Source organism: Drosophila rhopaloa, unplaced genomic scaffold (assembly GCF_018152115.1).
Source record: "Drosophila rhopaloa isolate 14029-0021.01 unplaced genomic scaffold, ASM1815211v1 contig_115, whole genome shotgun sequence".
Classification (NCBI taxonomy): Eukaryota; Metazoa; Arthropoda; class Insecta; order Diptera; family Drosophilidae; genus Drosophila; species Drosophila rhopaloa.
Genome location: NW_025334990.1, coordinates 12862921 through 12877313, shown reverse-complemented (window position 1 = coordinate 12877313; position 14393 = coordinate 12862921). Strand labels below are relative to the sequence as shown.

The 14393-nt window shown below is 42.6% G+C and overlaps 3 protein-coding genes across 5 annotated transcripts; 2 read left to right on the top strand and 1 right to left on the bottom strand.

Moving 5' to 3' along the window:
- Nucleotides 1-4515: 4515 nt before the first annotated feature.
- On the bottom strand, nucleotides 4516-14305 carry LOC108040856 (tol-Pal system protein TolA). Of its 3 annotated transcripts, XM_017118505.2 has the most exons (4): nucleotides 14055-14305; nucleotides 13229-13240; nucleotides 6124-6306; nucleotides 4516-5428 (listed from the first exon to the last, which is right to left on the bottom strand). In XM_017118505.2, exons 1-4 carry the CDS (start codon nucleotides 14071-14073, stop codon nucleotides 4938-4940), a joined length of 705 nt encoding a protein of 234 aa, XP_016973994.1. In that variant the 5' UTR covers nucleotides 14074-14305; the 3' UTR covers nucleotides 4516-4937. The 3 variants fall into 3 exon arrangements, with proteins under 3 accessions (XP_016973994.1, XP_016973996.1, XP_016973995.1); XM_017118507.2 differs by lacking the exon at nucleotides 13229-13240 and having other exon boundaries at nucleotides 14055-14302; XM_017118506.1 differs by lacking the exons at nucleotides 13229-13240; nucleotides 14055-14305 and adding an exon at nucleotides 6378-6509.
- Nucleotides 8728-10341, top strand: LOC108040853 (formin-A). Its single transcript, XM_017118503.2, has 2 exons — nucleotides 8728-9201; nucleotides 9322-10341. The coding sequence occupies exons 1-2, from the start codon at nucleotides 8941-8943 to the stop codon at nucleotides 10270-10272; spliced, it is 1212 nt and encodes a 403-aa protein (XP_016973992.1). The 5' UTR covers nucleotides 8728-8940; the 3' UTR covers nucleotides 10273-10341.
- On the top strand, nucleotides 11067-12659 carry LOC108040854 (polyketide synthase ThaQ). The gene is made up of 2 exons (XM_017118504.2): nucleotides 11067-11265; nucleotides 11594-12659. Exons 1-2 carry the CDS (start codon nucleotides 11113-11115, stop codon nucleotides 12560-12562), a joined length of 1122 nt encoding a protein of 373 aa, XP_016973993.1. The 5' UTR covers nucleotides 11067-11112; the 3' UTR covers nucleotides 12563-12659.
- Nucleotides 14306-14393: the final 88 nt, after the last annotated feature.

The following is a 14393-nucleotide window of genomic DNA, read 5'->3' as shown; positions in this document are numbered from 1 at the left end:
TGTTCCGGACCCTTACCAGTATACCCCTCCATACCCCTCCATACTCAACCTCCTCCAGCGCCACTTTCAGCCCTCCTTACATGTCCGTTCAGCTGACAATTACAACGCATTCGGTGCTGTAACTGTCGCTCGCCGTTGTTGTCCTCTTTTCCATACCCAGTTTTGGGGTATGCTCGATTTTTAAAAGCACTCCCAATAAAGTACATTCCCAACACAGTTCTACCACCATAACTAACTTTAATTTTCAGAAACGTAAGTGTTAAAATGCTGCTTAAGGAACACTTATTTTCTTGATGTAAGATTTTGTCCGACTGAAAGGCAATAATATAGGTAAATTTTGTCGATATGCAAAAAAAAAGTAATGACTAGAAGGTTGCCTACTTTTCTTTTTCAAGCTTTACAGTCTAAATTATTAACCGACTCGAGTGACAACAAACTCTGTTAAGGTCGTTGAAATCGGAAAGCTAGTTCGTATTTTCAAACAATTTGACTTCATGTCAACTTTCTTTGAGAGAACTTCCACTAGAACTTTAACATAGCAATAAGAAATCGGCCCCCAAAACATATAATATAAAGTCATTTGTCAGCATTGTCACCTAAATCTCAAGAACAACTTTTCATAACTTGAAAAGAATGTTTGTGCTAGGTAATAGAAACCCCTTTCAAATATATTTCTAAAGTATTAACCTTCTAATCAGAGCAGATATAAGGTAAGTATATTCAGGCCTATTACCTTATATAATTAGTATTCCTTATTTTCTCCTACCTGTCAGAGTTCTTTAAGAATTGAAGTGTAACTTGAGCATTAAATATTTTTTTTATAACACCCAGAAGGTAAGTAATTACCACCACAGTACTCCTTAGTCGAAGCCCTTGACAAAGCTTGTGTACTGGGTTTAGTTGATGTTCGTCGAGGTGGTTTATTTAGCATGCAGCTGGCAAGACGCGCGTCAACGTCCATTGAGTTCCCCATGGATCTAATGGCTCCGCAGTGATAAAATGCTCGGGACGTGTGAGTGTTGGTGTGGGCACGTCCGTGTGAGTGCGAGTGTGTGCGACGAAGGAAAAGGGACTTCCCCGGCAGCAACAATCAGTGGCTGTCGCTTAAAACTTCTCCTCTCGCGTAATTTCAGTTGCTCTGCCGATAATATCCCTTGCCTAATTGCCCACACACGCGCACATTTAAGTTTTAAGATAAAATTAACGCCGTCGGCCAGTGTTTCGAATACAATTTCTGCATGTGAAATACATATGTTTATGGGTGGGTTCGGTTATGGGTTTTACGAAGATATGAATCAGTAAGAGAAGTCATGAAGAGCTTAAAGGCCAATCAAAAAATCATAAAGCAGTTGGCTGAAACGGAGGTAGTTCAAAGTTTCGATATTTAGGAAAAGTAAAACAAGTTAAATGAAATGATAAAATATTAAAACTATGTATGTACTAGTTTTAAGCTGCCTAGTATAATTTTATCTTATAGGTACATACATTACTATGTAAATAAATGAAAAATCAGTAATAAAATGCATTAAAAACCTTAAACTGTAACCAAAAACATTAAAATTCAATACCTTAAAGGCTAACTATATTTTCCAAAGATCCAAATTGCATACCACCTACAAAATAGAGAGTAAACAAGAAAGGAAAGCTAACTTCGGACGGAGCCGAAGTTGAAATACCCTTGCAGAATATTCTGCAAATTATATTCTCCAAAATTATTCATATGATGCATTTTTAATACTCATAAAAAATCCCACCTTCCTAACTTTAAAAACACCAAAGTTATTTCATTTCCGATCAATCAGTTATATGGCAGCTATAGGATATAGTCGGCCGATCCTTATGAAATTTAATATGTCGAATTGATTGGGCAAAAATAAAACCCATAGAAAATCCCAACTTCCTAACTTAACAAACAGCAGAGTTATGGCATTTCCGATCAATCAGTTATATGGCAGCTATAGGATATAGTCGGCCGATCCCGGCCGTTCCGACTTATATACTGCGTGCAAAGGAAAGAAGGGTGTGTGCAAAGTTTCAATTCGATAGCTTTAAAACTGAGAGACTAGTTTGCGTAGAAACAGACAGACGGACAGACGGACAGACAGACGGACAGACGGACAGACGGACAGACGGACATGGCTATATCAACTCAGGAGGTGATCCTGATCAAGAATATATATACTTTATAGGGTCGGAGATGTCTCCTTCACTGCGTTGCACACTTTTGACCAAAATTATAATACCCTCTGCAAGGGTATAAAAACGCTTTTATGTTTAAGTTAGAGAATGGGGAAAAGAGGACGATGACCACCACCAACATGACCGGAACCCCGCTGCACGCCATTTTGCTCGGGCCAACACGAGTTTGGAGCATGTTAAACCGTGATTAATACGTGTTGATAAACAGTTATTGTAATTAATCGAGGTGGGGGTATCGCTTAAATTTAAATCAACTCACTGGGGCTAACCTAATTGGCGCGACTCTTCCGTGGCCGGCATAAATTTGAATTTGGCGCCACTCTCCCACTCGCACTTGGCAATGGAAATGCATTTATCATTCGCTTTTCCAGTCAGCAGGCGGACTTATCTGAAATTAAAAATCGCTTCTACCTGAATTTATGTCAGCACTTTGCTGCCAATACTTTGCACACATTCCTTTCGTCCTTTGGTCCTTTGAAGTTGTGTGTCCAATTGACGTTGCAATGCGCCGTGGTCACTTGTTAGCCACAACAAACTTTTCCCATAATTAAAAGCTAACACAACTTTGGTTGGCCAAAAGTTACCCGACATATCGGAGGACAAAACTGCGAGCTCTTCTATTAGCAAATTTCAGCATGTTTCGGTCAATTTGTATAGATTCCACGCTGGTACACCTTTGTACAAAAGTTTTACCTGGCGACGGTGCATATGTGCAAAAGGTCCTGAGATGAGTCAAAACAAAGAGGCAAGGGGAAAGCAGAAAGAACAAAAGGAATACCGACTTTATTTGGCTAAAAAACACAAGTTATTCCGCTGATGGAGTACAAATTGTAAAAAGCTTTTCCTTATTTAAGGAATACATGTAGATAGTAAATGCTTTTATTTTTAAAATTTGTGTTTTCTAAGCTAACAATCCTCATTATTTTTCGGCTGGGTTCGAGATATACAATCTTTTTGGTAATCATTTTTGCATTTTCATAAAAATAAAAAAACAGGTTTAAATGCCAACAGATTTGGATAGAATTACAATTTTAATGAGGTAATGCATTTCATATTTGCTTCATTACTTTCCTTATTGAGTCCAAAATAATACATGAATTTTGATTCTCTATTGATTTTGTTTCTTGTAAATTTGCTTGTAGCCAATTTTAATCTTAATTTTGTTACCTAAATTAAAATATTTTTAGTTCCTTAAACGGGAATCCCCCATTAATTTCCAAACCTTTTGCGGATATTGTCTCACAGATAGATGGCGCTAAGAAACAAAAATGTAGAAAACAGGTAAACATTTGTAAGACATGTCAATGCAGTGTGCCCAGGTAAATGTGTTACGTACGTAGACGCGCCTACTTTCAAATTTCTATTTATAGATTCAAAACAAAAATAGATAGATTCTGCAAAACGTACGCTCCTATATTTATGGCTGTTTAACCATTTATACTAAACAAAACACTTAATTAAAATGTGCCAAAAAAGAAACTAAGATTATTTATTGTTTTTATACCCTTGCAGAGGGTATTATAATTTCAGTCAAAAGTTTGCAACGCAGTGAAGGAGACATTTCCGACCCTATAAAGTATATATATTCTTGATCAGCATCACCAGGAGAGTCGATCTAGCCATGTCCGTCTGTCCGTCCGTCTGTCCGTCCGTCTGTCCGTCTGTCCGTCTGTCCGTCCGTTTCTACGCAAACTAGTCCCTCAGTTTTAAAGCTATCTGCTTGAAACTTTCCCAAATGTTGTCTTTCTATTGCAGGTAGTATATAAGTCGGAACGAGCCGGATCGGGCCACTATATCATATAGCTGCCATATAACTGAACGATCGGAAAAGCCATAACTTTGGTGTTTTTAAAGTTAGGAAGTTGGGATTCTCTATGGGTTTTATTTTTGGCTAATCAATCCGACCTACCAAATTTCATAAGGATCGGACGACTATATCCTACAGCCGCCATATAACTGATTGATCGGAAATGCCATAGCTTTGGTGTTTGTAAAGTTAGGAAGTTGGGATTTTCTATGGGTTTTATTTTTGGCCAATCAATCCGACCTACCAAATTTCATAAGGATCAGCCGACTATATCTAATAGCTGCCATATAACTGAACGATTGGAAATGACATAACTTTGGTGTTTTTAAAGTTAGGAAGTTGGGACATTTTATGAGTATTAAGAATACATCATATGAATAATTTTGGACAACATAATTTATAAAATATTCTGCAAGGGTATATCAACTTCGGCTCCGCCCGAAGTTAGCTTTCCTTTCTTGTTTACCTTAAGTTTTCCAAACCCACCAATTAAAATTCATGACCACAAATCTCATTCGAGTCGAATATATTAAAAACACATTTGCAATGCATTGTGCAAGAGTTAAAAGTACTTAATCATACATTTCTACATAAACAGAATAAACGTATATTAAAAGCATACTCAACGTCGCTGTATATAAAATATAAAATATCAAATGCCTCAAAGTAACAAAAGTCGACCGAAGAAGAACGAAGGGGTTTTAATTACACTTTGTACGGACATAGATGTGCAGAAATGCTCACATCAAAAGCAGCGGCTGCATATACAAAATAATCCTTCCGCGCGATATTCCAAAAATATGTGTGTATGTATATATTCAATTGAGGATTTAGCAATCACATTACTGGCACTCGTTACATTGAAGCAAATTCCCTTCTGTTTTTTGTTTCTAAAGCATTTTCACATCGAGATATTAAAGATTTGACTCCTCTACTTCGGTCCCAGATTGAGCTTGCCGAGCAGAGCATTAGCCTGCTGTCCGGCGGACTCCTGGGCCTGTCCGGCCGCATCCTGGACGGTCTTCTCGACGGACTGGCGCTTCTGGTCGACGTACTGGTTGGCCTCCTGCAGCTTCTGGTCCACCGTCTGGCTGGTCTGCTTTAGTGCCCCATCGATGGCGCCCTCGGCCTGCTTCAGCTTTTGGTCCGCCACAGTTTCGGCGGCCTTCACGCTCTTGTTAATGGCATCGTTGGCCGCCTTCTTGGTCTGGTCCACCGCGGTGGCAGCCGCCCGCTGGGAGGCCTCGGCCACATTGGCAGCCACCTGCTTGGAGTTCTGGGCCGCGGCCTGCGCCTGCGCCACCGTGTTGTCCACCGCCTGCTTTCCCTGGTTCACAGCTCCGGCGGCACGGTTCACGCCCTGGTCGATCACCTGACCAGCCTTCTGGGCCTCGGCGGTGGCCAGAGCGGCGGCTTCCTTGGCTGCAAAAGTAAATTAAGTAATTAGTATAGAAACACTTTAAAAAGACTCGGAAAAAGTGGCCTAAAAAATGGGAAATTCACAGGGTTCATAATCATTAAATTCCAGGAATTCAATCTAACATAAAATAGATGTGCCAAAAACAAATACTACTTTTCTATCACATTAGGTTTTTTTTCCTAAAAGTTCTTCATAAATATAGAAACATTTTCAATATTTTTCTATCACACTAGTTGTTTTTTTAATGTTCATCATAAATATAGATACATTTTTCAAATTATTGGAAAATGTTTTTAAAAACGCAGAATTTTATCTAGCAAACATGCGTCACTGCGTCTTTTAAGGAATCCATTTATTATGTTTTCTAGTGTTTAATGTGCTTAAAAGTTTTGCGTTTTAGATAAAGCTAATACAAGAAAAATGAATTTTGAAGAAACATTTTCTAAATATTATCTAAAATATATTGTAGTAAACTTGAAAAGACAAAAACTTATTTTGGAATATATCTTTACAAATGTTAAAACTTTAAAGTAATCTTTTCTTTCTAAAAATATATCTGATTTTTAGATTTTTGTATGAATATTTTCTTTAGTATTTGAGTTTTATGGAGAATCTTACAACTTCCTGGATTTTTATGATTGATCCTTGGTCTTTTTCCACTCTTGTAAGCCACTTTTCAATATATTTTTGTACTCACCCGTGCTGGCGGCCAGCTGCTCGGCCTCTCCCTTGGTCTGCTGCACCGACTGGCCCACCTTCCTGGCCTGCTCCTCGGCTAGCTTCTGGGCCTCGACGGCCTTGTCGTTGGCCAGCTTCTCGGCCTCATCCTTCTTCTTGCTGAACAGGTTGGCCGTCTTGTCGCCGAAGTTCTTCAACGAGGCTGGGGGAACAGATGAGGGGGGAAATGGTTTACATTGTAAGTGGGCACTGGTTGACGGGGACTCGGATTACTTTGGTTTTGGCGACTGGGAAACATGCTGACTGGCTGGCTCTCTGATTGCTAACTAAGCTCTGAGCTGGCGCCAATTATAATTTATAGCCTGATTTTAATCAGCGGGATTAGCCGACTATCAGATGAGAGATTTCAGATTCCAAATTCCAGACTGGTAATTGCCGAAACATAAACAAAGCAGCTGGAGCATGAACTATTTACATGACTAAAATCGATTAGACAAGGGACAGATTTATTTTTATAGAAACTGCGCAACTATGGGCTGCTAAAATCGTGATCGTCGCTCGATCCATGACGTCAGCCCTAAAATTTAAAGTGAATTAGCCGCTCAGAATAATATTCGCAATTTAATAGAAATTAACGAGCGACAGCTTTTTGCTGTCCCCTCGAGAATATGCATTCACTTGGAGTGACGTGTGCGCTCACTCAAATAGAAACATTGTGCCATTAAACTCGGAATCGGGTGCGAATCGGTTGGGCGAAACGGAAACGGGCGGAAATGCCGAGGAATTTCTTTGTCTACACTTTGTTTTTTCAACAAGTAGTATATACCTACATATGCATATGAGGCAAACAAAGCGCAAATATTCAAATTATTCGGCGTATGTGATGTCATAATGGGGAACCGCTAAATGAAATCGCTTTAACTTTTAAGGGGGCCTTTCTTCACGCTTTCTGATTGCGATCGGGAATGTTTCTAATTCTAATGTTTATTCCAATTCCGCGCTCTCGGCAGAGATACTTTAATGGCCGCACCACTCGGCTCATTTCCAAATAATTTAGTTTCGGCCAATTTGATTCCGCTTTTAATGAGCCACACACCTCCGCGTTGGCTGGAAATTGTGCGAAAATAATGGTTTCTATTTCGGCATACTATACTTCATATCAGGGTTGAGGAATGTGTGGGCTCGGTCGAGGTGTTAAAATAACTTACACCACCCCAAAAATACAATAACAGGGTGAATCAAAGGAATATATATATCATATGCTAATGGCTACAAAATGTTTGTGGCATTGAACTTGCTAATAATCTAGGAATTTAAGTGGAAAGAATCGTGCAAACTACATTGTACAATCTTAACATTATATATAGAGGATTCATGCATTGCTAAATACATTGTGCTGTTTTCGAAATTAAAATCGTATTAAAATATACTTAAAACACACGAAATACGTGTGCCAATTACAAAATTAAATTCAAATGAAAAGTTACTAAAAAGGTAGCCATTTCTAAAAGGCAAACACTGTATAAGTAGAATTGGGATATATAATCTTTAATATTCCCCGTCTAGTCCTCTAGTCATACATTTATATGGCTTACACTCATGGAATTCCTAAGGCAATCAACCTTTTTAAAGCATTTGCGTAATACGACGCATTTTGTTCTTAACAGTCTGCGACTGATTGTGGTCAAAACTAAAAAACCGGCTAGAAGCATGGCCAGAAGGTAACACAATAAGCCCAGAACCCATTCTCTCACAGCCTCTGATTCGAAGTAGTGTTGGGTTTTGTTTCTCTTTTTGTTTCTGTTTGTGTCGATGTAGATGACGATGTTGTACCGCAGATAATAATGCGCAGAAGCTTCGGAATAGAGGAAAACCTGTAGCTGGGGTACACGAGAACCCAGTTCGGAACACACACACCCCTGCCGGAATGAATATCTATGAGTAACTGCGATTTGAGGTCTACCAACTCACGTTCCACACCAGTTCTGGATGCCTAAAAAGAGCTACAGTCCATGATGAATCGATGGGGCTAACGTTGTTGTTGCCGGTTGATGATGTCATGTGAGATACAAATGCACAATCGAGATACAATATATGTATATACACTTGTACAATGTGGCAGCGCGTGGCAGAAAGAGGTGGCATGGAACTCACACGCCCCATCAATTGTTTTGGCCCCCGGCACAATCGTCATCCGCCCGAAGGTCGACTGAGTCAGCTGGCAACAGGCCAAGAGGCCAAAGGATTCGTGTCCTTACCCAGGGACATCCGATGGCTGATGGCGGATGGCTGATGGCGGATGGCTGATGTCATGGCCTCGCCAGGTAAATCAATAATCGGAAGGAGCGAGGGCAGGTCAGACATCGAGCCCATTGTACGGGTTATGCTAATGACTATGCAGTCACTGAAATTGATCGAATCGCGGAGATTAATTCCCTGCTTTTTGTGTGGGGAGGGATTACTTGCGACCTCCTTTAAAAGCAATTAGCATTTACCTTGCCAGCTTAAATTGACAAGGGTATTTCTAATATATGGTAAGTATGCAGAAGGTAATTTTTGATTTAATCATAGCAGGTATCACTTAAGATAGATATAAAAGTATTACATCACGAGAAAAAATATATAGATAAAGTCCAGGCATTTAGAGGGTTAACATCACTTGTAATTCCAAGCAGCTGTTACATTTTCCTGCTTGTTTTCCTCAAGTGTAGCTAATAGGCAATTAAATTGAATGACCCTAAACCTGACCCACTGGCGGCTGAACAAATTAGCCCACGACATTGGCGCAGGCATTCCGGAGGCATGAACTTGTAATTGAATTAGCCAGACGTTAGGGATGCCCGGAGCACCTCCGATGTTCCAATGGGTGCCCAATCGATTGGACAGACTGCCAGCGGAGGATATAAGTACAGGAGGCGATTCGATCACGGACACTGTGCACCGGCGGAAGGCGATCGAGATGAAGCACCTACTGACCGCACTCGTGGCCCTGCTGAGCATCCTGCCGCGGGGCGAGGTCCTGGGATCAGGACCTCCGTGCCCGCGTCGCTATCTGCGCAGGATCAACGGCAAGTGCTACTACTTTTCGGTGAAGAAGGTGAGATGGGGGATCAATCTAAAGCTAATTGATCTTAGGGGGAAGTGGATTAGATCTTTTTCTTTTGCACTTATAGGGACTATGATCTACTAAAGTTAGGTTTAATATCCCCTTCTCTAGATGAATTGGTTCGGGGCATTGAATAACTGCCTGCGCAAAGGACTAACCCTGGCGGATTTGAGCAACCAAAAGGACTTCGACGGAGCCATTGGGTTCCTGAGTGGATTGGGCAACACGGAGGACTTCTGGTTCGGGGGCAACGACCTCTACCACGAGGGCCGCTTCCAGTACATTAGCAATGGACGACTGGTGCGCTACTACAGCAACTTCAGCAACGTGCTGCCCATGGAGCACTCCGAGTGCGACGACTGCCTGGAGGTGCGGGTCCGCTCCCAGGTGAACATGGTGTCGGCGGACAACTGTCAGGAGCGGCAGTACTTCATCTGCTCGGAGCGCTACTGCGAGTCGGCGGACGAGGGCAAGAAGCCGAAGCACCACAGCCACGAGCACCTGCATCACTTCCACCACGACGTCGGCGAGAGTGGCGATGGCGAGGTGGAAGAGGAGGAGCTGGACCGCCAGGAGCCCATCGCCAGTGGATCGGCGGAGAACGAGCAGCCGGACTCGGAGGAGGCGGCTGGAGCGGTGGACGTGCCGGACTTCGATCACAACAATGAAACGGACACCATGGGAGTCTCGGAGAGTCCGCCACCAGACGGAGTAACGACCGCTGGCGGAGAAGGTGAACCGGGAGCAGCTGCAGGTCCCGGAGGAGCAGAGGCCCCAGCCGCAGCAGCAGCCGTAGGAGGAGAGGGAGAGGGAGCACCACCTCCCGCCGAAGGAGGAGCTCCACCCGCCGAAGGAGGATCACCTCCCGAAGGAGGAGCTCCACCCGAAGGAGGAGCTGCTCCCGCGGAAGGTGGTGCCCCCGATGCAGCAGCTCCAGCCGCCGAAGGAGCCGCCACTCCGGAAGCAGCGGCTGCAGTTCCTGCCGCCGAAGGAGCCGCCCCCGCCGCTGGAGGAGAAGCCCCCCCAGCAGCTCCTGCCGCCGAAGCTGCGGCACCAGCCTGAGTTGTAGAATATTGCCCAAATGATTCCTGCTTTTTCTTTCGATCACAAATAAACGACTGCAAACAATAATGCCCGATTTTTGAGAATATCTTAAGCAAATTATTACATTCTGTAATCATCGCCATCAATGAAATTAAAGTTACAAGATATTTATTCAAAAGTTGCACTTGCTTTTATGGTTTCTGCTACATTTGCTTTAAGAGTTTAAAAACTTTCAAGATTCCCAGAAATAAATTCCCATAAGTTCTTTAAAGATAAAATCTAAGGGAACCATATATGAACCACATATGTTTGCCTAGTTCCTCCAATATTTATATTAAGCCAACTAAGTTTATGTTCAGAATTAAGAAAGAAAATGCTGCAATATCTATCTATAATTAAAAAAAAGTTGGAAGATAAAAGATAAGGTTGGGTTTCCAAATAAAAACATCTTCAGATCGTAGGTAAGTATGAGAGTAATACGTTTTACGAAGCATTAAATTATTCAAATGATTAAATTATTCAACCTATTGACAATGTCTGTTAATTAAGAAATATAAATGTTTATTCGAAAGTGAAGTCTAACCAGCACCAGCATAATTTTGATACTGGTGGTGAGTGAACAATTACCAACTGAATCAGCAACCCCTCGAGCACCACCATCACTAATTACAATAAATCAATTCGACGGACTTAATCAATGAAAGAAAATGCAATACGAAACCAATAAGTTTTCCAAGTGCAAATTGGTCACTCTTCGATAATGCAAATGCCACGCCCCCAAAAGGGTATATATAGAACAGGGGGCGGCACGCATGTGTACAGTTTGGCTGGACAGGTGGCTCAGTTCTGCTGGCAGCCATGAGGATCCTACCAATTGTGATACTGACCTTGATCGTGGTCCATTCCGGGTGCGGCCGAAAGCAGAGCAAGAAACAAAAGGACAAGGGTCCTTGCGGCAAGCCTTTTCTAAAGGAGATCAACGAAAAGTGCTACTACGTGTCCGTCAAAAAGGTGAGAAAATGATAGTGGGTAATAGTGGATAAATGTATTGAATCTTATTGAAGAAAGATATTCTTTTTGAACATATCAAAGAATTGAATTGAATATTGAAATAAGATATTCTTTCATCATATCAAAGACTTTCTTTCTTCAATATGAAAACGTATGAGTTCTAGAAAGAGTATTAGTTCTTTCGGCGGTTGATAAAACATTAAAAGATTTGTAAAGATATTTTAAAACCATCTATAGAATCCCTGTTTAACCTAGCTATACCATCCATTAATATTAAGCTTTCTTTAAGTGATTAATACTGATACAAGTGATGTAATTCCATTGACAGATCAACTGGTTCGGCGCCCAGAACAACTGCCTGCGCAAGGGCCTCAACCTGGCCGACGTGTCCAATCCGGAGGACTTCAACGCGGTGGTGAACTACCTGCAGGTGCAGGTGGGCCTGGACGACTACTGGTTCGGGGGCAACGATCTGCAGACGGAGGGTCGCTTCACCTACATCAGCAATGGAAGAGTAGTGCGCTACATGGGCGAAACGGGCATGGTGGAGCCGACGCACCGCTCCAACATGGACGACTGCCTGGAGATCAGGATCCGGCCCAACCGCACCGTCGTCCTGGACGTGAACTGCCAGGAGAAGAAGTACTTCGTCTGCGAGCAGAACCAGGGCAAGTGTGCCTATCCCACGGCGGAGAGCAGCGATGGCGATGACCAGCACCACAGCCACGAGCATCTGCACCACTTCCACCACGACGCGGCCAAAAAGGAAAAGCACGATGCGGGGATCCAGCAGCAGAGTGTGGAAAGCGATTCACGGCCAACTGATAATTCGAATTCAACGGAAATCGGGTACTCGGACGAGGCGGGGCGCACGGCGCCTGAAGGTGATGGTGAGACGCCTGCGGAGGGCGCCGGGCCGCAGGTGGGCCCGGAGGGCAACGAGGGATTGGAGGGACTGGAGGTCACGGAGGGCGGCCAGGAGGGCGGCCAGGATGGCCAGGAGGGCCAAGTACCCAATCCCGAGGAGGAAGCGGCGACACCCGCTGAAGGAGAAGCCGCTGGAGAAGCCACACCTGCGCCGGATGAAGCAGGTGTTACTCCGGCGGGAGGAGCAGCTCCAGCGGAAGGAGCTGCACCAGCGGAAGGAGCAGCCCCCGCCGAAGGAGCCGCACCAGCGAAAGGAGCAGCTCCAGCCGCCGAGGGCGCATCTCCACCAGCGGGAGAGGCAGCTCCAGCAGCTCCAGCGGAACCGGCAGCGGGAGGAGAGGCTCCGGCAGCTCCAGCTCCAGCGGCCTAAACGCACTACCCCACCAACCAGGCGGACCAATACACATCTAGGGACTCGAAGAATGTTTGAGCTTTGACAAAATAAATTAAAATTTTAAACACATTAAGAGCCAATGTCTATTAATCCAACACAAAAGAACTCCAACTCGAAAAAAGAAAAAAAACATCACAGAATATCTAAAACTATAAACCATAAATAATTAATTTCCAGTTAAAATTTTGTTTTTCCCTGTGTCTACAAAACATTGAAAAATCAATCTTATGAAATTTAGAATTTGGAACTTTTCTTTTTAAGAAAACAGGTTTTTTTCTATATTGCCACAGAAGTCTCTCAATAGTCTTGCCTCATAGAAAGAGTTTTCAAGAAATAAAGCCTTTTTTAGAAACACATATTAAACATTTCTTAGATTTAAAGTCTTTTCAAGAGATTTCTTTTGAACTTCATAGAATCAATCATACACATTGGTTTCCTGATTATTTATAAAAGGAATGTTTTGTCTAGCATAAGTCACTGATAATCCCGAGGCATGCTGTACAAAATCGATGTGTTTGAAAAAAAAGGAAAAGATGCAGCTACTAAAGGTTGAACTACGCAGTCGGTGAGGAATGTCTAGAACTGAGTAGCATTATCAACTAAGCTAATTTCGTGGAAAGTTCACCATTCGGGGTTACTTACATTTCGATGCATCTGTTTGGCATTGAGTGGGAACAGATAATATTAATAAGTATGCATAGAATTTACATATAATCCGTATAATAGAAAAAAGATGCCTATCTCAAGTGTCAGTGCCAATTGACCATACGGTTTTCAAGTGGCATCTAATGCTGAAGAATTTCAGAAATCGGAAGCAGGGATGGATTTTGATTTGCACCCACTTTTGGTTGGCATAAGTGTTCCATTTCGCTTCAAGGAAACACCATAGAGCATAGCCCCTCGAAGACACAGAGTATTAAGTATATATGCCCGCAGATACGTGTAGTGTGTATCTAGGCAGCTATAATTATATATACGTATCATCGTTTTGGGTGTGGGATGTGCCAGCGAGAACAGCAACTTGTAGTCCATTTGGAGCTACATATAACTGCGCCATAATTGGCTTACGTATCATCCACAGCGTAGTCGTCACCATCATCATCATCATCTGAAAGCCACGGTAGCAGACAATTAGGTTTCTTGTTATTGCGACCCGTATCGGATCGAACACGCCCGGTTGGAAAAGCCAACCCCACCCAAATCCCGGGTGGCCAGCTGCTCCAGTTCCCCGACTCCTTACTCCCCTGATGATGATGATGTAACTGCTGTTCACTGCCATCTATCCTTCCTTCCTTCCCTGCAATGCGGTCATATGCTAACCACGATTAATTCACTGAATGCATCTATGCAGGTATGCATATGTATATAGCTGCATTTAACAGATACATATACATATACATATGCTTAGACTAAGATTTCTAATTTGGAAACTTTCACATCAACGTCGCTTGGGTTGGGTTTTCTTTACCTGAAATCGAGCTGAACATTTTGAAACTTTCGGTGCTTTTTTTTCTCGGTCTTTAGAGTCGAAGAACTGTTTTTCGGATTCTGTATTTGATCGGATGGGGAATTTGAATTTGTTCAGATTTATTTGTGGCCAGCGAGTTTGGTATTTTTGGTGGAGCGCGTTTATTTTTAAACGTCCGACTGCGTTGAGAGCACAGAAACGTATAAAGCCAAAGCGAAAGTAGCCGCCTCAACTCGCAATACTCGCAATACTCGCAGAACCCGAAGCGGCGCAACTTTTGTTGTATCTTTTTCTATTTTGTGTTTGAGTTTGGAAATGCCGTCGTTCTGTCTTTTAATG